Consider the following 23,819-nt stretch of genomic DNA (forward strand, 5'->3'; position numbering starts at 1 on the left):
AAGGGTGGCACTTCTGTCACGTTGAACGATTCTCTACAGTCGTCGTTGGTCTCATTCTTGCAGGATCTTTTTCCGGCCTTATCGATGTCGGAGATTTGGTGTTTTACCGGATTCCTGATATTCACGGTACACTCGTGAAATGGTCGTACGGAAAATCCCCACTTCATCGCTACCTCGGAGTTGCTGTGTCCCATTGTTCGTGCGCCGACTACAACACCACGTTGAAACTCACTTAAATCTTTCTAACAACTACGCCAGACAGATGTTGCCTTATATAAGCGTTGCCGACCGCAGCGTCGTATTGTGCCTGTTTATGTATCTCTCTGTACTTGGATACTCATGCCTAGACCAGTTTCTTTGGCGCTTCAGTGTAAAATAACAATTGTGTCTTACAAGGGGAGGCCGCCAATTGTGAAATTCAGATTCGATTCATACTGCGCATAATAAAAGCTCATGGCCAGAGGTGTAATGTGGCAAAGCACCAAGATGCACTTCTCAGCCGTTGTCGAGAAAATCGACAGTTAAAATAAACCGTTGCGGTGAAATGCCCTCTACGGTTAATAATTTTATACAGCGTCGTGGCGCAGCGGTAAGCGCTCGGGTTTGTAATCGGGTGGTCGCCGGATCGAATCTCACGCCATGCAACATTTTTTTTTTATTATTAGTTTTTCGTAATTCATATATATATATATATATATGTGTGTGTGTGTGTGTGTGTGTGTGTGTGTGTGTGTGTGTGTGTGTGTGGGTGTGTATAGACACATTTGAATAACAAAAAACAAATACTAAAAAAAAAAAAAAAAAATTGCATGGCGCGAGATTCGATCCGGCGACCTTCTGATTACGAACCCGAGCGCTTACCGCTGCGCCACGACGCTGTCGATAATTATTAATCGTTGAGAGTATTTCACCGAACGGTTTATTTTAACTGTCGATTTTCTCGACAACGGCTGAGAAGTGCATCTTGGTGCTTTGCCGCATTACACCTCTGGCCATGAGCTTTTATCATGCGCAGTATGAATTGAATCTGAATTTCACAATTGGCGGCCTCCCCTTGTTAGTACTTCTACCTTTCACATATAAAATTACTTGTAAAGATGCTACCCAACTTTCTCTGCCACTGTTTTTGATTCTGCTCCTGTATCGTCTCACGTTGCACACGTTCTCATGAGCATGCGCCTGTTTTTATTATCACCGTGGGCGCTAATCCAGCTCCGTTCGTCTAGGTTGTCACTGCGTGCCTCATGTCGTTACGACGATGTTAGGCCTTTGATATGTCTATAGAATATTTTCGTTTTCACTTTCTGCAGTACTTTTTTTGTCTACGTGATGGTCTATTTTGTAAGCAGCATTTTATCTGAACTTGACCTTCGTTAGTTGCCGTACAAACATACAAGCTGTCCTTTGGGAGATTTATTTTACCTTGACAGTGAGAACGTCACCTACACATATAATTTGTTTCATTCTTTTACGTTCATCTGGTCTACCACTTTATCTTTATTTTAGATTTTTTGTATCACGACGATATTCCCTGAATTCTGCTCTATTTTAAATTGGTCTACTCAACTCTTCACGGCTGAAATTTTTTCTCACAATTGGACGAAGAATGTTGAATCATCTACTCGTCATCGTTTGAAATATGTTATGAATAAATCTGGGCATATAATTCTCCAACATCGTTTTGCATATATTTCAAGTACATTTTAACCGAAATGAGATCTTTATATGGTCTGCTCTTTTTTGCACACAGATGCATCTTAAGGTGTGGCTCTAACGCCGTGAAACTAATTGCATGATAAATAAATTTTTGTCATACAGCTGAAGCCGTCTTTTTCATGACAGTACAGTTATGTACTAGGATTTCTGTAAAACTCAATGATATACTCTCACAGTTATGATGACATGACATATCTGTCAAAATGTTGGCAAGCAAAGAGTGTGGTTAGAATTTGCAATATACTCTCGTGGTGAAGATGAAGTATTATGAAAAGCAACGTAAGATATTCATTGAGATATTAAAAGGCATTGAGGGTTATTAGAAGTTGTGATTTATTTCAGGCTTGGACTGTGCGGACGAGCTGAATAATTAATGCCATTTTTTGCGTACCTGTGCTGTCGATGGAGGCGAGAGAAAGTAGGAACAATATTCGTTCCTATCGCAGTTTGGGGAAATCTGAAATCATAGAATCTACGGTCACAGCACTGATGGATGATTCAAATCTAGGTATCAATGACATACCTATGCCACGCCCCAGTCGCCTGTCAAGTTAAGGAAATCCTTCGTCTCCGTGTCTATAAAAACTGTTTATATATAAAGCAGAGTTTAATGAAAGTGCATGTGAATGTGACGGCTGTAAAACTCTATAAAAGTAAATTGTTTAAATGTAGTGTCTTATGAAAAGAGAACGTAAAAATGAGGAAATTAATAAGTGGTACCGTCATAGGACGGCAATCTGCTGAAGAGAAAAGATTTCTATTAATAAATTGTTTGTGTTGATATAAAATTTCCAACTTGATTGGAGGATTTACGTTGCACGTAATCGAACATAAACGTATTTTTGTAGGACATTTGTCACGATGTCTGTTATAGGGTTGATGAGAAATGTTCTAAATTACGAGAAAAATAGAGGGATGCTATAGTGAAGGACGGGTAACACACAATACGTACAAGAGATAATAAAGAACAGTAAGAGTGGAAGACCAAGAACGAAGTTCTCGGATTAAAAAGGGTGTGCGACTAGGATGCAGTCTTTCAACCCTACAGTTCTGTCTCATTGTATACACCGAAGAAGGAATAACGGAAATAAAAGAAAGGTTGAAAAGTGGAATTAAGATTCAAGGTGAAAGGATATCAATGATGAGATTCGCTGATGAAATTGCTATCCTCAGTGATAGTGAAGGAGAATTACAGGATTTGCTGCATGGATGAACAGTCTAATGAGTAAGGAATATGGATTGAGGGTAAATCCACGAAAGACGAAAGAAATGATAAACGTAGAGATGAGAATAGCGAGAAACTTAACATTAGGACTGGTGATCACTGAAATTTCAGCTTTCAGAGTGCAGCTTAACCAAACTCAAACACGTGAATGAACTGGGCCAGAGTTTGTAGTACACATCATTCACTATTAGACAGACTTTATTACAATTAAAAAACAATATATAAACGAAAAGAAAAATTTGCGAGATCAACACAAATTACATTAACAGAAATTAAAAGGCGAACAACAGTTTGGATACCAACTAAGCGCTGCCTCTGTATCTCCAGCGAGAAACGAATTCCAGTGCCATACCTATCCCTAGAATTCAATGAGTGAAGAAACAAATTTAAAGTTTGGCACTGAGGCCTCTTCTTATCCACGGCTTTTTTTCTTTTTTTTATACTTCGTTCAGTATCAATGAACTCTGCCCCGCGCAAGAACGGTCACAGTTAACAACGCGCGGAAAGAATGTTCAGCAGAAATAAATCCCTTAAGCATGAGGCTTAAGCCACGCAGTGGAGATTATCTGCTTTTCCTCTTACAATATCTGAATGGTAACACCAAACACAATAAACAGAACGCAACAGGGCGATGACCTGACAAATTGAGAAATAACTAAAAACAATTTGTTTGCTTCTAGGTACCGCGCATACGAAGTGCAGTCAATTATGGCCAAACCTCATGGGCTGTGCGGCTGGTCCCGGCGGAGGTTCGAGTCCTCCCTCGGGCGTGGGTGCATGTTTGTCCTTAGGATAATTTAGGTTAAGTAGTGTGTAAACTTAGGGACTGATGACCTTAGCAGTTAAGTCCCATAAGATTTCACACACATTTGAACACGGCCAAACCATGCGCGAGGACCACAAAGCCAGTGCCGTTACAGCCCTCGACACTAAAAGAAAGGAGGGTGGACTGTCACATTAAACGAACTACTAAAGCAAATGAGTGAGTGGTTTTCGACAGGAGTAGCTTCCCATGTACACTGTTAAAACAAGAGGTACCCAATTGGCATAGAACAACTGGTCGCTTAGGCACTTATAATGACAAAAACAGCAGTTACACAAAATAGTTACTAGATTACAATTACGTAAGTTAACGATTGGCGATCTCCACCGACTTCTTAGGCCTTAATTAAAGATTACAAGTAAGTAACTTGAAGAGTTGAGTGAGCTCTACACTAAGAAAGCCTTTCTACATACACAAACGTCCCACCGTCCAAAGCCAGTACGCCTAGCCACGTGACCCTCTTGACACTGAGAGCAGGACGTCGCGGCCCAAGCACCAACGGTCCCAGCTCAGTACTCCTACAGCAACGCCTCGCTTCCCCGGTCATGACACCCCCATCACGCCCTCTAGATAAACAGCGCACTCTACGTTGCAGCTGCAAAGTCATCCGGACGAAGCGGGCAGTTTGTAAAAAGAAAGGGAGCTGGCACGGCTCAACCTCGCCCACCAAACCGAGAAAAATGGCGCGGGAGCGTTCCCCTTTGTTGTTTTTGATAGAATTAACTAATTCTTCTCCACTTGGCTCATATGAGGCCGCAACAATTTATCTTGCAGAAATTCTGCAAAATAAAACTAACATGACTTAATCGCTGCACGCTCTTGCAGGGACTGAGGAAACGTGGATGATGATGTTCAGTTTGTGGGGCGCTCAATTGCGCGGTTATCAGCACCCGTACAAAACCCCAATCTGTACACAGTCCAATCTCGCCACTTGCACGAATGATGATGAAATGATGAGGACAACAGAAAAATCCCCAACCCGGCTGAGAATCGGACCCGGGGCCCCGTGATCCAGAGGCAGAAACTCTAGCCACTAGACGAGGAACCATAGAGTCAGTTTATTAGTGTAACGCGCTTCCCCTTTTAAGGTGACATTGGGGTTCCACACAAAAACTCGGACCCCTGCTTTACCTTTTAACTTTTTACAACCACGATTGTAACACCTCCCTAACTTCTAATGGGAATGCTGGGTGCTGCATCACGCCTTTCTCCAATTATGCTGGATATTTTTCGGTCTAAATTGCTCCAGAATAAGTTCATTAATAGACCACAAGTTAACTAAAGGGAAGCTCTGTAAATTGAAGGAGCAGGGGGGAAAAACGAAAGGAAAGGGACTATTGATATCAGCTGTATGAGGACTTTGTGCGGCACCAGGAGCAATGAGTCAAAATGTGTGTCAGACCGCTATTTGAGCCTGGGATCTCCTGCTTACGAGGGGGTTGCGTTAACCACTGCGTCACCAGAACGTTTGTCGCAAGTGTGCGGACTATCTCGGTACGCCTGCCGGCCGATCCACATTCCTACCTAGCGCCACCTATCCGCAGTCCTTGTCCATGTCCTTCATGCTCGCTACTTAGAGATTCCCACAGGAGGTCGGATGCAGCTGTGCATCCGCATTGAATTTGATGGATTCATTGCCCGTCGAGGGGAATCAATTATATGTGTGTGTGGTGTCTGATGTCTCAGACATGACCGAAAGGACAGACACCATGCATTCATATAACTGATTCACCTCAAAGGACAATAAATCTATTAGTGGTCTGAACTCGCCAAAATTGCTTTCACTCGGGTTCATTTTTAATACGGGGTGAAAGCTTAAACTCAGTAATACGCTTCCGAATACCCTTCAGTCCCCCTTGCTCTTGCAGGACTTCGGAAAATATACGGCTTAAAACCCCGTGTGTCAATGGATACAACAACTGACGTAGAATATCATGTGACATCTCCAAAGTGTTAGCATGGAATTCAAACTTAATAGTAAGCCACAAAACGGATTTTACCTCGCTCAGATTCTCTACCGAGAGTTGCTTAATATCTTAGAGCAAATGGTCCACAGCGTGAGGCAATTTACCAAAGATACCTCCAGATGATTGCTGAACCCCCTCTACCGCCTGACCATTGCTCTCGAGCATTACTTATCCGGACGAAAATTTCTGCTCGCCACTCACCGATCCCAAGTCCTCGAAACCAAAACGGCTTACACTAGTTTGTAAATCTCGCACCCGAGAATGAAAATGTTGAGCGAGTTTACCCTGTTCGGAAATAAACTGGTGAACATCGCTCAAACGGTTTTCTCAGTGAATTAGTTGGGCTTGGATCCTGTGTGACAGTGTAGTATGCGGTGGTGGGATCACTCATGGGAAAATTTCTGTAGTAGTCAGTGTTAGAGCTGCACCTTTCTAGACGGAATCAGCTGATAGGCATTCCTGCTTAAATGAAGTTTCTCTAACAAAGGAGCCACCTTCAGCGAAGGTCAGGCGTCAAAGTAGTGAAGGGACTAGCAAAGTTCATCAAAATACGAGAGTTATTAGAAATAAAGTTAGGGAACTGCTTATAGATGTTGACTCTGATATTATTGGTAAATCGGAACAGCGCTTATATAATTTGACAATTCTGAGACTTCCTTTACCAGGTTACAGATTAGCCGACTGGTTTCAAGTTCTTTGCGGAGTGGGGGAGTGGCAATGTACTTAAAAACAGTACTCCGTTTCAGTTCACAGACGTATCAAAACACTGCACTGAGAAGGTAATTGAATGTTATGCAAGGGCAGTTGAATTTAGTGAAACTAAACTAGTAATTGTTGTTATTTATAGGTCCCCTAACATTTCTGCTAAAGCTAGAGTGGGTTCTTGGTTCACTTTACAGGAACTACTAAAAATTAAATGTATGCCGTGACTTCAATGTTAATTTTGTAAGTGACTGTGTAAGGAAAAGTATGTTGAAAGATATCCGAAATTCATATGATCTGATGCGGACTATTTTTTCCAACCAGGATGCAAGGGAACAGTAGCACAACCATAGGCAATATTTTTATTCCTTCTTCATTACTAAATGGGCATTCTAGTAGTAAAAGGGTGAATGGCCTTTCAGAACATGATGCAAAAATTTTAATCGTGAAAGATTTTTGTACTTAAACAAATGGTATATGTAATTACAAACTATCTATAAAAGCATATTCAATGGCAATAGAGGGTTTTTTAAACCTCATTAGGGACAAGAGTTGCAAGATGGTTATAGTGCTGATAACATAGATGACAAATATGAAGCTTTCCTTAACACATTTCTCATGCTCTTTGAAAGCTGCTTTCCATCAGAACGTTCTAAACAGGGTACTAGCAGTAAAAGGCAGGTGGGTGGCTGACTGATGGGATAAGGATATCATGTAGAACAAAGTGAGAATTATATCAGAATGTTAGGAGTAGTCACAATCGAGTCACAGTAGCCCATCACAAGCAGTATTGTAAGGTGCTTAAAAATGTTATCAGGAAGACAAAGAGTATGTGGTATGCAAATAGAATAGCTAATTCAGAGGATAAAATTAAAATCATGCGGTCAGTTGTGAAGGTAGTGTCCAGTCAGCAGCACAAGGTCCGGGATATAAAGTAAGTATGTAGTAAAAATGTTTCTAATACTCATAAGTCAGATACATGCACAGTATTTCACTATTACTTTCTGAAGACAGCTGGTGGTTTGATTAAAAACACAGTTTCTGCAGGGAATCATATAACTCTCTTAGAAAATGCCTTTCCGAGACTGATATCTGAAATCAGTGAAGATAATGACACTCATGGATATGATGGAGTATCTAGCTGAATACTTAAGTACTGTGCTGTCCATGTCAGCCCTGTAATTATCCACATTTGTAATTTTTCCGTTAAGAATGGTCAATTTCCTGAACGATTATAAAAAGGGAGAAATGGATAATGTAGACCTTTTTCTATGCCATATGTATTTTCTAAAGTTATTGAAAAGACAGTGTATGTAAGGATAAATGATCATTTGATTTCGCATAATTTGTTATCAAACGTACAGTTTGGTTTTAGAAATGGTTTAGCAACTGAAAATGCTATATTCTCTTTTCTCTGCGAGGTACCTGATGGATTAAACGAAAGATTTCGAACGCTAGGGATCTTTTTTTTTTCATTTAACTAAGGCATCCTGTCTTTAAGAACGGACAGGAAATGGTCATTCTCCACCTTACTGACAAGGGCTATGTTGTGGGGTCCGAGTTGGGCGCGGTTAAATGGGGTTTGCCCCAGGGATCAGCGCGGGGGCCACTCCTGTTCCTTATTTAGATAAATGATATGCCCTCTAATATTACAGGTGATTCTAAAATATTTCTGTTTGCTGATGAAATCCATCGATGTGGGAACTGCTGAATAAGATACGCTGTTACCACATTGTGGAAGTGTGCAGGTGCCCCGTCATGTTGGACGTACATATGGCATCTTGTTTCCAGAGGAACATCTTCAAAAAGCTGCAAAGTCTTTTCACAAAAACTTACGGTACATCTGGCCATTTTAATTTCCTGGGAGAATAAAAGGCCCCAGTAACTGGTCACACACAGCACCACACCAGACATGACACTGAATCTGCGTCGAAATTGAGATACTACAGTGACACTGGGATTTTCGTCTGCCCAGACATGTATGTTATGCAAGTTGCTGATGCCATCTCTTGTAAAGGTTCCCTCATCACTGAACATTATGAAGCCATAGAGCTCCCGGTTTGTGTTTAACCAGTTACGAAAGTGCAAATGGTTGGCACAATCATGTGGCTCTAAATGTGGAACTTTCTGCACATGGAAAGGATAGAGTCCACTCTCACGAAGAATCCTACATATCTTCATTCGGGTAGCTAGGCGTCTTGTACTTGAACGAGGACTGCGCTCTACTGAATTAAGAAAGAGTGTTTTCCTCTTCTTGAACGTCACGATGACTTTCGGAATGAATATGAATAATGGGAAGAGTACTAGTTTCTAGCAATGTTCGATATGTTCCACTAAATGTTTTTGGCACTAGGAATCCTACAATTAGGATACCGATAGCGATATTCGGCAACAGTAAATTTCGCATTACCATCACAGAAGCCCAGAATGTACACCATCTCTCCATACTCCCGCGATAAATACTTGTATGGCATCGTAAAGCGTACTGCACATAGGAGACAATAACAGTAAACAGTGGCTGCAGTATCAATAACGTACCACTCACTGCACTTGTCCACCTAAGACTGACCGTGTGTCCTGTGAACACACGTGTAGCACTCCATACACCGTGGCATGGTTCGGAACTCTGTTGTAGCTCCTTAATTATGGATTTCATCACATTACTGTTTTTACGTTTTTTGTTCCAAATCACCTAAGGAATAACCTCCAGCAACCGGGGAAAACCTCGTGATTCACCCTGTATATAGAGATGCCAGAAGAAGAGGTTTGTCATTATGAAATAATTAACGTAACACTACATATGAGGAACAATACAGAATATGGAGACTATCTACCACTTAACCACGGCGCTTGAGTAATAATCCTAAATCCTACTTGTTTGTAAAGTGAGGTTTCTCGATAACTCCTTTCGCTCACGTTCAGCAGTCTAAGAATAAGAACAGTGTAGACAACTTGTTTCTTTGATTAAGTAAGCCCGCATCTCGTGGTCGTGCGGTAGCGTTCCCGCTTCCCACGCCCGGGTTCGATTCCCGGCGGGGTCAGGGATTTTCTCTGCCTCGTGATGGCTGGGTGTTGTGTGCTGTCCTTAGGTTATTTAGGTTTAAGTAGTTCTAAGTTCTAGGGGACTTATGACCACAGCAGTTGAGTCCCATAGTGCTCAGAGCCATTTGAACCATTTGATTAAGTATTTTTACAACCCACCATCATAAAAAATTTGGCATTTACGTATTAAGTTTCTTTAAAAACGTAATGTTCCGTCATTACAGTGAATTATAAAGTGCGATCCAAAAGTTTCCGTTTGACGGCCGTGCAGTCCAGAATCGGTATGACAATCAGGCGAAATCGCCGTGAGCATTGAGGCAATCATCTCACCGATGCACCAGGTTGGTAAAACACCGTGTTTTGATACGTGAAGACATCCGTAACTACCTTCTGCACATCTTCCTCCGACAGGAATCATCGACCTTTCAAGGCCTTTTTTAACGGACCGTAGGCGGGGTAATCGCAGGGAAAGGAATCAGGACTATAGGATAAGTGCTCGAGCGTCTCCCACTTGGGTTGGCGTAACTTCTGCGTCACGATATCTGCGACATATTGATGTGCATTATCATGAAGCAGCAGCACCCTTTGGCGCACCATTTTGCGCTGGTTTCCCAGAGATATGCTACCCATACACATCTTCGTTCTTCAACGGATGTCTACCGGTATTTGTCCTTCGACAGCCAAGAAAAGTATTACAGCACGTTAGTCCTGTTTGGAGGCATAATGTCGTCACAGTTCAATCATCTGCGTTTACGACACGCACGTCGGAAAGTCATGAATGTCACTCTAATCCTTGCATTTGCCTTTATGTTGGTGCTTGTATACCCGCATCGGAATCGCGCTAATTTGCATATACAATGCAGCAACGACTTCAAACATAATATTTTTGACAGCCTCTTATAACTGATATATTAGCTGCACAGTATTATCCATATAAATATTTGGGTTAATTAGTTCATGATAACTAGTATCGTTTGGATGTATGAGTGTGTGATTGGTTATCATATGTATTACGACTCTAGGTTACTATGCCATACAGTACTACAGTATGTTACAACATTAACAAACGTACGTCAACTTTGCAATATCGTGAATCTTTTCTTTCTTTCTAATTTAATATTATCAAATAGTTTACTTAAAAGTGAAATATAATTGCTGCGTATACTCGAAATTTCGTTATAACACGCCGTTGGGTAGTCCGATGCACTCACTGCCATTTTCTTAAAAAATGCAGCATAATTAAATAGTAAATCCCGACGGTTGCGTTATGAACCATCCCCCCCCCCCCCCCCCCGTTTGAATTGAGTTTTCTTGTAGTGTTTTGGTTAAGCAGAAATACATATATTTTTCTTTGTGTGAAAGTTTAAATGAGTCAGCCGGCCGAAGTGGCCGTGCGGTTAAAGGCGCTGCAGTCTGGAACCGCAAGACCGCTAAGGTCGCAGTTTCGAATCCTGCCTCGGGCATGGATGTTTGTGATGTCCTTAGGTTAGTTAGGTTTAACTAGTTCTCAGTTCTAGGGCACTAATGACCTCAGCAGTTGAGTCCCATAGTGCTCAGAGCCATTTGAACCATTTTAAATGAGTCACGATGCAAAATTATTATGTTGTTGGAGACTCTTCCCACTCCCCGTGTATGTTAAGGGATCGATTTTAATTAATTTATTGGTAAATTATTTCATTGCTTTTAGAGGGACTATTATATGATGAAAATAATAAACAGCCACTTTATCCATACGTAATCATCTTCTTGCTATCGTCCTAAGCTCATACCACCTTTCTTGCGCTCTTTATTAGACCACCTCCCAGAATATTTAAATCTCAGCTTTGCTTCTCCAGCAAGTTCATGAAATATATAAACAATTAAATGATTAACGTCAATTTAGTCTTCATTGCAGGGTCGTAGCGAAACGAAAGCATTATGCATTGCTTGCGTCAAAAGATTTTTTCATTTTACTGGATTTAATATGAAAAGTTACTTACGGTTTCACTCGTCATTGCACTCCTGTTGTTTGGAAATAAAAACGAAAGCCATGAGCAATCCTTCCCCCCTTTTATGTGGTGAACCTGTTTAGGCTTTTCTTGTTCGCCTTAGATAATACAAAATCTCTTACATGACTAAGATCCCTCTTTAAGGGTTTACCTCATGCTAAGTTTTTTTCTTTGGCGTTTGTTTACTCCTACTTTTCGAACTACACTCCTGGAAATGGAAAAAAGAACAAATTGACACCGGTGTGTCAGACCCACCATACTTGCTCCGGACACTGCGAGAGGGCTGTACAAGCAATGATCACACGCACGGCACAGCGGACACACCAGGAACCGCGGTGTTGGCCGTCGAATGGCGCTAGCTGCGCAGCATTTGTGCACCGCCGCCGTCAGTGTCAGCCAGTTTTCCGTGGCATACGGAGCTCCATCGCAGTCTTTAACACTGGTAGCATGCCGCGACAGCGTGGACGTGAACCGTATGTGCAGTTGACGGACTTTGAGCGAGGGCGTATAGTGGGCATGCGGGAGGCCGGGTGGACGTACCGCCGAATTGCTCAACACGTGGGGTGTGAGGTCTCCACAGTACATCGATGTTGTCGCCAGTGGTCGGCGGAAGGTGCACGTGCCCTCGACCTGGGACCGGACCGCAGCGACGCACGGATGCACGCCAAGACCGTAGAATCCTACGCAGTGCCGTAGGGGACCGCACCACCACTTCCCAGCAAATTAGGGACACTGTTGCTCCTGGGGTATCGGCGAGGACCATTCGCAACCGTCTCCATGAAGCTGGGCTACGGTCCCGCACACCGTTAGGCCGTCTTCCGCTCACACCCCAACATCGTGCAGCCCGCCTCCAGTGGTGTCGCGACAGGCGTGAATGGAGGGACGAATGGAGACGTGTCGTCTTCAGCGATGAGAGTCGCTTCTGCCTTGGTGCCAATGATGGTCGTATGCGTGTTTGGCGCCGTGCAGGTGAGCGCCACAATCAGGACTGCATACGACCGAGGCACACAGGGCCAACACCCGGCATCGTGGTGTGGGGAGCGATCTCCTACACTGGCCGTACACCACTGGTGATCGTCGAGCGGACACTGAATAGTGCACGGTACATCCAAACCGTCATCGAACCCATCGTTCTACCATTCCTAGACCGGCAAGGGAACTTGCTGTTCCAACAGGACAATGCACGTCCGCATGTATCCCGTGCCACCCAACGTGCTCTAGAAGGTGTAAGTCAACTACCCTGGCCAGCAAGATCTCCGGATCTGTCCCCCATTGAGCATGTTTGTGACTGGATGAAGCGTCGTCTTACGCGGTCTGCACGTCCAGCACGAACGCTGGTCCAACTGAGGCGCCAGGTGGAAATGGCATGGCAAGCCGTTCCACAGGACTACATCCAGCATCTCTACGATCGTCTCCATGGGAGAATAGCAGCCTGCATTGCTGCGAAAGGTGGAAATACACTGTACTAGTGCCGACATTGTGCATGCTCTGTTGCCTGTGTCTATGTGCCTGTGGTTCTGTCAGTGTGATCATGTGATGTATCTGACCCCAGGAATGTGTCAATAAAGTTTCCCCTTCCTGGGACAATGAATTCACGGTGTTCTTATTTCAATTTCCAGGAGTGTAGTATATACGTAATGGGATAGTGGGGGAATATTTCATCAAAATTTGAGTGAAGAAGGAGAAGAAACGATTTTGGGATATTACTTGTATTAACACATTACTCATCTATTTGAAGCCAATGTAATGTTTACAGTGTTGGGAAAATGAAGCTGGTAACTTACCCTGGAAATGAGTTCTCCAATGAGCCCATTCCATCTCTGGGTACGTGGATTGTAGGTTCCATACTCGCCATCTGACACCAGCTGGAATTCGAAGGTGAAATTCAGTATCTCTGAGATTTGTGTGATTAGATCCATCGAATATCCCTCATAACGGTCGTTTCCTATTCGTGGTGGGACCTTCTTTGGCTTTTCACGCAAGTAAGGAGGACCCTGAAACAAGTCATATTACTGTGAATAGAGTGATTTGTAATTTCATGGCAGCAATAGCAGCTACTGCTGACAAAACCAAAACAATTAAAGGAATGGAGAACGTAGTAATGAACTCTGTCTACTGTCTTTAAGCTAACTGAAGCCCTGAAGATGAAAGTGAGTTTCTAAATGTACAATGGTGAAAAAAATACGCCATTAAAACCACAGTAGATCCACTGTCTTATTACATTCTCCTTGCGTTTATAGTTGTTTCTAAATATTTATAAAATATCTCCATTAACAAATACTGCTAACGTTCAACCACTTTGTAGGTGACGACACACAGCCTTTCCCAGGAACTGTGAGATAAATGTACCTATTAGAAACTGAATTATAGACACTTATCCTGTGGCTTCTAACACCGTGTATTTCCGTGATGAAGGCGGGATGTGTCGTAGAATGAACACGGGATAGTCAAAGTATTAGGGGAGCTTTCGTGATCCATGTCGGTTCTGCTGCCGCCCACAACTCATAGTCCTTGATTGAATACGGGCCCCTAATGTGAACATCTTGCTAGATGGCATCCCACATGTGCTCAAGAGGATGTAGATGAAGTGACCTTGGAGATATAAAAGCATCCTTCTGACAATGGTCTGCACATAAAATCATTAAGGAATGAAGGGTGATAAATATTCCTTCTGATGGGTCACCTGTGGTCGTACTGTAGGTGGAGAAGCAGTACGTTTCTTTACCTTTCCCCTTGAAACGCGGTCGCAGATCCATCAATTATCATATTTTATATCACGTAAACATTTCTCTTTCGAGAACTTCTCCACCGTGTCCTGTTAATGAACCGATGAATGAACTCAAGCTAATTTCGACTACTCGTACCTCGCTGTCTGTTAGTCCTGACATGCAACGCGCATCAGTCCGAGAGAACTTTCTCCGTGCTTTGTGTGTCAATAGTAGTGTTGCGTTATCCATGCTAACCTCTTGTCCCCTTCTTCGAGGCACAGTTAACGTATGTACGAATGTGGGGTTGTGGTTTTTTACCCCATAACGATTTTCCGATTGTATGCCTGGTCACCGACTGTTGTTATCCCCGACTGGTATGGTAAGTGACTTGTTGCACTGTAAACTCTCTACTCGCAGTTACGATCAGCGATACTCGAAGTCGACCACTGTGTTCAACACATTTTTTCCCACGACAGTAGGCTCTGATGGTGGCGCTTTTCTTGTATAGAGCTTCTCACAGCACACCCTCGACAGAGTGACATACCAATAGCTCAGTGCGTGCACGACTTCTGAGGTGGAGCGACTTGTGTGTTGGGCACCCACAACCCGGACGAGATCGAATCCGTTGATATCGCGCATTTTCCCAGCCCAAGCTCGACTGTTACACGATGTCCAGTACAGCATTCGATGACATCCCATACTAGAACCACGCGGAACCATTCAAATCGCTGTGGTGGCAGGAGAGCTACCTCCGGCTCAGTTGCTCTGAATTTAAAGTAGGTGCTGGGCATATAACTAGCTGTTAACATTAGTATGACATCTGTTGAATTTAAAGACTCAACCGTGACAAATAGGTAGGAATTATCGCTGAAGAAGTAAAAGTTTTGCTGTTACTTAGTAACTGGGGAGTGTATCAAATCTGTCATTGCGATTTATATAGGGTGTACAATATTCAAAAGATAGATACACGAGGATGCAACTGTGATTTTTAATGGTATACAAGCAGTCTTTCTGTCGACACTAACAGACTACGATAACGAAAAAACAACCTGCCATACGTACACCTGTGGAGAATATGTGCAAGACTATCGATTTCCTCTAGGAGCATTTGTAAATTCAATATCGATAATTTTTCTTGGTAATTATTTTGTGTGGCTAATATGTTGGCAGCTTGCATATTGAGTATATGTGGTTAGTCCAAGATGACTATGATGATTGTGCGTAGAGTGTATCATCCAAAGTGGGTTGCTGATAATGATCAGAAACAAGGCTTTTAGCGAAGCACAGTCTATTCTTCTCGCCGAAGCCACCGTCCCTATTTGCCGTAATGATGATCACCAGCAGCGCCGGATGACAGCCAAAAATGTCATATGAAAATTCAGGCGATATTTGGAACTTCAATGAGTACTATAACATACAGTCTGACGATAATGTAAGTTTACGCCACAACCTCCTCTCTTATGCGAAAAAGTAGTGGCGATGAAAATCCTGTGACCTCCAGAGTGTGAAACGATTGTTTCCGAGTCTAGTGCCAATCCGCGGCGTTACTTAGTCTTCTCGTCTACTGATACGGCTATTCTCTCCTATACTAAACATTTTCTCGCCGTGTGTGACAACAAATCAGTGACGAAGTGTCTTCGTACTCACCAATCTGGAAGCGACAATCAGATGGCGGCCATAAATTTTGTGTAGAGTATCATCGATGGTTTCCTTTTCTGTCCTGGCGGAGGAGAAGCCGTTTTCTGGTGTCCATGTTCCAATGCGCTTAAAGCCTGCAGCGGATAACTCGACAGCCTCGAGTGTGAATCCGACTCGAGTCCCCATGCTGTCGAACATGATGCTACCCGTAAGGCCCTCGTGTTCCATCTGCAACAAAAACGCTTCTGGTCACATTTTTACGTTATATTGTTCGCAGTAATATCTTCTCTGATTATCTGGTCAAATGTGATGTTGCCCGAGAGGTTCTCGTGTCCCATCTGCAACACAAATGCTTCTGGTCACATTCCTGCATTATACTGTCCACAATAATATTTTTTTTGGTTAAGAATGATAATGCATTGCTTGCTTTTTACTGTTCGGCTTATTTACAGCAAAGTTGTAAGGGGCGACCAAAAAGTTTCCGTTTGTAGGCCTTACAGTCCGGAACAGATATTCCTAGTCAAGAATGAGATTTTCACTCTGCAGCGGAGTGTGCGCTGATATGAAACTTCCTGGCAGATTATAACTGTGTGCCCGACCGAGACTCGAACTCGGGACCTTTGCCTTTCGCGGGCAAGTGCTCTACCATCTGAGCTGCCGAAGCACGACTCACGCCCGGTCCTCACAGCTTTACTTCTGCCAGTATCTCGTCTCCTACCTTCCAAACTTTACAGAAGCTCTCCTGCTAACCATGCAGAACTAGCACTCCTGAAAGAAAGGATATGCGGAGACATGGCTTAGCCACAGCCTGGGGGATGTTTCCAGAATGAGATTTTCACTCTGCAGCGGAGTGTGCGCTGATATGCTAGGAGTGGTAGTTCTGCATGGTTAGCAGGAGAGCTTCTGTAAAGTTTGGAAGGTAGGAGACGAGATACTGGCAGAAGTAAAGCTGTGAGGACCGGGCGTGAGTCGTGCTTCGGTAGCTCAGATGGTAGAGCACTTGCCCGCGAAAGGCAAAGGTCCCGAGTTCGAGTCTCGGTCGGGCACACAGTTTTAATCTGCCAGGAAGTTTCATTCCTAGTCAAAGTCGCCGTAAGCATTGGGCCACTGGAGGCTTGATAACCATACTGGGAGGGATCCAGACTATAAGGCGAGTGTTCGAGTGTCACCCACTTGCGTTGGTGTAGCTTCTGCGCTACATCATTTGTGATACGGGTAAGTGTGTTATCATGAAGCAGCAGCTACGTTGCATACGCGCTGCAGCAACGTCCTCAAACGGAAACTTTTTGATCGCCTTATAAAATTACTGCTGTGTACCTCAGACCTTTCACTGCATTAACGTCTACATAGCTTCCAATACATTATAATTCTGCGCTGTTCACACTTTTAATATGCATATTCTCTCAAAATATTCGCATGATTGGTTTGTAATAGGTAACTGCGCTTCACTCTTTGTGGATATTATTTAATTCGACGTTTTACATTAGAAGCTTTTTCAATAACAAACGGCCTTAGTAACGTGTAGTTTCAAAGCAACCGCTGTCAGTACTCTCTCTACGAATCAGTAAGTCATACTGTACCAGCTACATTTATTTACCAGTCCTATTCGTGTCTCTGGAAATTAAAAAGTTAGACCTATACCGATGAAATCCACAATGTATTATTTTGAGGGCTGCGACTGTCAATTAAAATGAGAAAACATTTTCACTACTAGCCATTAAAATTGCTACGCCACGAAGATGACGTGCTACAGACGCGAAATTTAACCGACAGGAAGAAGATGCTGTGATATGCAAATGATTAGCTTTTCAGAGAAATCACACAAGGTTGGCGCCGGTGGCGACACCTACAACGTGCTGACATGAGGAAAGTTTCCAACCAATTTCTCATCCACAAACGGCAGTTGACCGGCGTTGCCTGGTGAAACGTTGTTGTGATGCCTCGTGTAAGGAGGAGAAATGCGTGCGTACCATCACGTTTCCGACTTTGATAAAGGTCGGATTGTAGCCTATCGCGACTGCGGTTTATCGTATCGCGACAATGCTGCTCGCGTTGGTCGAGATCCAATGACTGTTAGCAGAATATGGAATCGGTGTGTTCAGGAGGGTAATACGGAACACCGTGTTGGATCCCAACAGTTTTTTATCACTAGCAGTCGAGATGACAGGCATCTTACCCGTATGGCAGTAACGGATCGTGCAGCCACGTCTCGATCCCCGAGTCAACAGATGGGAACGTTTGCAAGACAACAACCATATGTACGAACAGTTCGACGACGTTTGCAGCAGCATGGACTACCAGCTCGGAGACAATGCCTGCGGTTACCCTTGACGCTGCATCACAGACAGGAGCGCCTGCGATGGTGTACTCAACGACGAACCTGGGTGCACGAATGGCAAAACGTCATTTTTTCGGATGAATCCAGGTTCTGTTTACAGCATCATGATGGTCGCTTCCGTGTTTGGCGACATCGCGGTGAACGCACATTGTAAGCGTGTATTCGTCATCGCCATACTGGCGTATTACCTAGCGTGATGGTATGGGGTGCCATTGGTTACATTGGTTACAGGTCTGGGTCACCTCTTGTTCGCATTGTCTGCACTTTGAACAGTGGACGTTACATTTCAGATGTGTTACGACCCGTGGCTCTACCCTTCATTCGATCCCTGCGAAACCCTATATTTCAGCAGGATAATGCACGACCGCATGTTGCAGGTCCTGTACGGGCCTTTCTAGATACAGAAAATGTTGGACTGCTGCCCTGGCCAGCACATTCTCCAGATCTCTCACCAATTGAAAACGTCTGGTGAACGGTGGCCGAGCAACTGGCTCGTCACAATACGCGTCATTACTCTTCATGAACTGTGGTATCGTGTTGAAGCTGCATTGGCTGTACACGCCATCCAAGCTCTGTTTGTCTCAATGCCCAGGCGTATCAAGGCCGTTATTACGGCCAGAGGTGGTTGTTCTTGGTACTAATTTCTCAGGATCTATGCACCCAAACTGCGGGAAAATGTAATCACATGTCAGTTCTGGTATATTATATTCGTCCAATGAATACCCGTTTATCATCTGCACTTCTTCTTGGTGTAGCAATTGTAATGGCCAGTAGTGTAATTCTGTGTCACTCATGATGTTTTATTTTATCCATACACTTTTAAATGGCCAACCATTATTATCAGGTTGAAGGCGTATTCTATATGGTTGTTATTAGTGGAAAGCACTGGTGATTTGGAGCAGCAACATGTGAGGCATTCAAAGGTTTATATTGCGATATGCGCTACTGATAATTGAGCGAATTAAGCAAAGAACTTACAGACGTAATGCAGCAGGAAGTTTAAAGTTATTAATTGTAGTTACAATGCATGTGAAGCAGTATTCGTGCTGCACTGTACCGCTGAAAATCGTAATTGCTTCTCACTGTGCGTCATCACTGGTTCATATAGCTGATGATTTGAACAGCAGGCACTACATTTTTGACATATTAAATTTGCTGCCTGTACCTATCTTTGAGGTTCCTGTGACGACAGGTTTCTCATGCTGTCCTGCACTACCTTGATGAGGTATACCGCTCCCATACCTCCCAACCTCCCGACTGAGGAATCAGGTATGGCATATGTTACACAGTCCTTCAAAATCAGTGAATCTATGGCGGGAAAGCTATAAGTGAATTTCACAAAACATGAATTTCTCTTTGTTTCCGAGTAGTTTATGATTAGCATCATCATGATCACAATCATTATTCTTATTAAATCTTACCATTATTGAACTGAACTAAATTAAATTTCCTCGTCTTTCTCTGTTTTCTATTTTTCTAAGATTCTTCTCCCAGTTTCATCAGTATCTACCTTCATTCCAGATTTCTTGTTTTATACAATGACATCTTTCCAAACTCAGTGGTAAGAGCGTCTTTTTCTGATAACTGAATAATTTGCTTTCAGAAATTGTTTGATAACTATGAGCCAAAGTCTATGTGGTTTCCTTCCTTATAACTACAGGTTTTGTATTACTCTATTTACTATTTTTTATGTTGAAGTTCCAATATCTTCAATTTTAATTTTACGTCTACAGCAGATATTTAATATTCTCATTACTTTCTATTCATCAAATACCGTTTGCTTAAAGAGCACTCATCAGTTTTATCTACTATAATTCTTATTTCTGATATCTCTTTTCTATTATACATGCTCATGGGTACATACATATAAACATTACCTTTGTTCAGTAATTATAGAATGACAAATTATATCATAAATAGTTGTGGCTTTACCAAACATTTTTACATTTTCCTGTTATTTATAATCATTGTTTCACGTTCTTTTTTGCAGTATAGGCAATATTTCTAATTACTACACTATCTTTTGCAATTTCCATTTCTTTTCAAACGTTTCTTTCAATTTTCAAGTTTTTCTTAACTTTCTGAATAAATTTTCAGTGATGTCTCTTTGCTAAACTGTCTCAACAATTTACATATGTTGCTGTTACAACTAATTTTGTGGAAGTATTATGAAGTAGTTTATATTACCACAAACAGTTTATTTCCCCCAACAATTAAAATTATTCTTATAGTCACTGATATTATTTTATCATTTATTGAAAAACAGAGTTGACTATTCAAAATGATATGCAGTCTCCTTTTACATTTCACCATTTATTTCAAATAGCTGAGATCCTTTTCCTATGAGTGAAGCACTAAATATTAAATCTATTACGGTTTTATAAACTGTTTTTAACGTATAGTAATGTGTTAGCTTCTTTTAATGTTTCCATATGTAGTTAACCGTTATTTCTGAAATACTAATTGATATTATTACATTTTACTCTGTGTGATTCAGTCCCAAATTCTAATGAGAATTTTCAGGTTTTCAGTATAATTTGTCCAATTTAATAATTGTTTTCTCTGAAACCATGCTGACATTCCTCAAACTTTATTTAATTTACTATGACTAAGCTTCTAAAACTGTAGGATAGTGTTTCATATGTTGCTGCTTAATGTGATACTTCTCTCGACTAGAAAATACAGTTATTTCGGTATTGAGCAGTGTGCATCTGAATGGTATTTTCCGATTTTGTAGGTTTATATACTCTTTTCTACTGTTCTAAAAAGGGACTTTCATAATGTTTGAGTTCTCACAGTTCCAATAAATCTGGAATTATTGTTTATTTTCCTTAGCTTCGTCATTCTAAAATGGTTTAATGTGTTAGTGACGCAGTTTTTCTCTTAATGAGAAATCCTCCTTCTGCTATAGTGAATATGCCAGTTCAAATATTGTAACTAGAAATTCAAACGAAACTATAAGAATTTCATATGTATCATGATACTCGTACTTTTTAACGGCAGGTTTCCTGTCGATTTAAAAAAAAAAACAGCTCATTTTAGATATCGAGTGAGCTTTTAATTAAGGGTTTGAAGAAAATCGGGAAAATCTGTGAAATTTCTGTTTTCCTTGTCATATTTTAACGATCATTTGAGCTTCCAAATTATCCGTCTTTTTGTTTTCCTTTAAGATTTATTTATTCTTTAAATCTATTTTTTATCCTAACATATTTTGCTATCATTAATTTTACTACCTTTAGTAGAAAATACTTACTTAGTTATCTGTTCTCCCTAGACAGTATTACTTCATAGCAAACAGCTCTAAGCGAGCAGGAAAGAAAATAACGTTCCTATTCATGACGGAGCAGTTTTCTATATTTTAACATTTTGTGCTCACAGTTCAGATCATAATACTGTGGTGGATCCTGAATAGAAATGACCTCTGCCGCCACGGTATCTCCTTTCAACATTTTCTTCTGAGCCCGTAGGATTTAAACAAATCCGCTAGCTGACAAGGTTCTCGCTAACGGTGGGCGACGAAGTGCTTTTGACGCTGAAGCGGCAGTGAGAGCGGGGCAGCCTTCCTGCACATCAAAGGGAGCCCGCAGAAACCAATTAGTAACGGAGCTTGCGCGCCCGACGCTTGTTACTGGAAAGCAAACAGTGCGGGCCTTAGCAGTCACGCATACTGCTCACGCCCGCACCACAGGCAGCTTTAGACTCCATATTCATTACAAACTGCATGCCTTACCTAGCACAGATTGCTGCAAAACAGCATAACTCAATTCGCACCACTTAATACTACTACTTATCAGAGATTTGGTCTGGCGCATAACGAATAAGGTAGGCTGAGATGTAATTTAAGTCAGTATACGGGGTGAGGTATTTTAATGGTTTTCTGTTTAAAACACAGCGTCGGATGTTGTTGCAGTTCCTGTATCACATTTCTATTGGGTAGCTTCTCATCATCTTAATTTACTACAGTAATATTTAGCGGTACGTGCGAGTATCATTAAAATAGTTATTACGTCGGGAAAGCTTCAAACAGAACGCATCCGGTACATCTGCAGGGTGAATATGTCCAACAAGATAAGGAAGTTACGTTTTAAATTTCTAATAGTATACATACACAGATATATGTTGAAAGATTCCTGTACATATTTGAAAGGTTCCTGTTACGGGGAGCGTTCGTTTCGTGGAAATATCTTTGTTAATGGAACAAGTACAAAGATTCCTGGTCATGTGTAGGGTTAGTAAAAGGTTCTCCTTCTAACGCTTCTAGTTTATTTATCATTCTATCTTTCTCTGATAAGCCGGCCGTCGTGGCCGAGCGGTTCTAGGTGCTTCAGTACGGAACCGCGCTGCTGCTACGGTCGCAAGTTCGAATCCTGCCTCGGGCATGGATGTGTGTGCTGTCGTTAGGTTTAAGTAGTTCTAAGTCTAGGGGACTGATGACCTCAGGTGTTAAGTCCCATAGTGCTTAGAGCCATTTGAACCTTTTTTTTTCCTCTGATAATTACTTCTCTGATTTTCATTCTCATTATAAATACGTGATTCTATTTTATTTGCTTGGAATAATAGCAAACCAATGAGTTAAACATTAATTTATTTTACAGCTTGCAACATTTAACATCTCCATAATAATGTCAATCTCATGGGTGCCTTCACAATTATAAGCCAACGGGTAATTTACTCATGTAATGGATGAGGACTGGATGTATTCACGTTCATGCTAGTGCTTGTGTGCTAGAGTCATAGATTTACTGCACACCGGATTTCATTTCACGCATCACGATTAGTATGGTGCAACAAATTACAAGTAATGCAGCGCAGTCGAACGCTACCTGGACTTCGTTACGAAATTCCGAGCTAAGGTGCATTTCACGATTCTAAATTAGCAGAGGTCTGGCCGAAAGCTCCGCACACTAACGAGCAGCTACACATTGCTTAGAGGGCCCCCTTTATGCTCGCCTCCAAGACGGCGGATTTCCCCAAAGCGACCAGAATTCGGTCCAGCACAGCCACTGTCCCTTCTGAACAATGCGGTACCTTACGTACATTACCTCGCAGTCCAACTCCTTTCAGACTCGAACGCTAAGAGTGTTCCTTAAGCAAACTGCCAACTAGGGTCTGTTCCGGCGATGAAGCCGCACGTATACGAGGGCAGTTCAATAAGTAATGCAACACATTTTTTTTCTGAAACAGGGGTTGTTTTATTCAGCATTGAAATACACCAGGTTATTCCCCAATCTTTTAGCTACACAACACTATTTTTCAACGTAATCTCCATTCAATGCTACGGCCTTACGCCACCTTGAAATGAGGGCCTGTATGCCTGCACGGTACCATTCCACTGGTCGATGTCGGAGCCAACGTCGTACTGCATCAATAACTTCTTCATCATCCGCGTAGTGCCTCCCACGGATTGCGTCCTTCATTGGGCCAAACATATGGAAATCCGACGGTGCGAGATCGTAGCTTAACTAAGAGAAACTGTCCAACAATGGAATATTGCTGTCGCTACTCACAACGCTAATAAGATATGAAATGATAATTAAATGGACACCCTAGCTGCAAAGAGGCGTTGATGTACTTCATTGGGGACATGTTGAAAATGTGTGCCCCGACCGGGACTCGAATCCGGGATCTCCTGCTTACATGGCAGACGCTCTGTCCATCTGAGCCACCCAGGG

At 42.3% G+C, this 23,819-nt stretch overlaps 1 protein-coding gene across 1 annotated transcript in view; it reads right to left on the bottom strand.

Moving 5' to 3' along the window:
- The window catches only part of LOC124556294 (glutamate receptor ionotropic, kainate 2-like), a 414,191-nt gene that overhangs the window by 219,449 nt on the left and 170,923 nt on the right, over positions 1-23,819 (bottom strand). The window contains exons 6-7 of the mRNA XM_047130270.1: positions 15,819-16,037; positions 13,248-13,457 (exon numbers count right to left, since the gene is read on the bottom strand). Of these exons, the coding sequence (XP_046986226.1) occupies positions 13,248-13,457; positions 15,819-16,037 (429 nt within the window). The remainder of the gene's footprint in view (positions 1-13,247; positions 13,458-15,818; positions 16,038-23,819) is intronic.

This window comes from Schistocerca americana, chromosome X (genome assembly GCF_021461395.2).
Source record: "Schistocerca americana isolate TAMUIC-IGC-003095 chromosome X, iqSchAmer2.1, whole genome shotgun sequence".
NCBI classification, from domain to species: domain Eukaryota; kingdom Metazoa; phylum Arthropoda; class Insecta; order Orthoptera; family Acrididae; genus Schistocerca; species Schistocerca americana.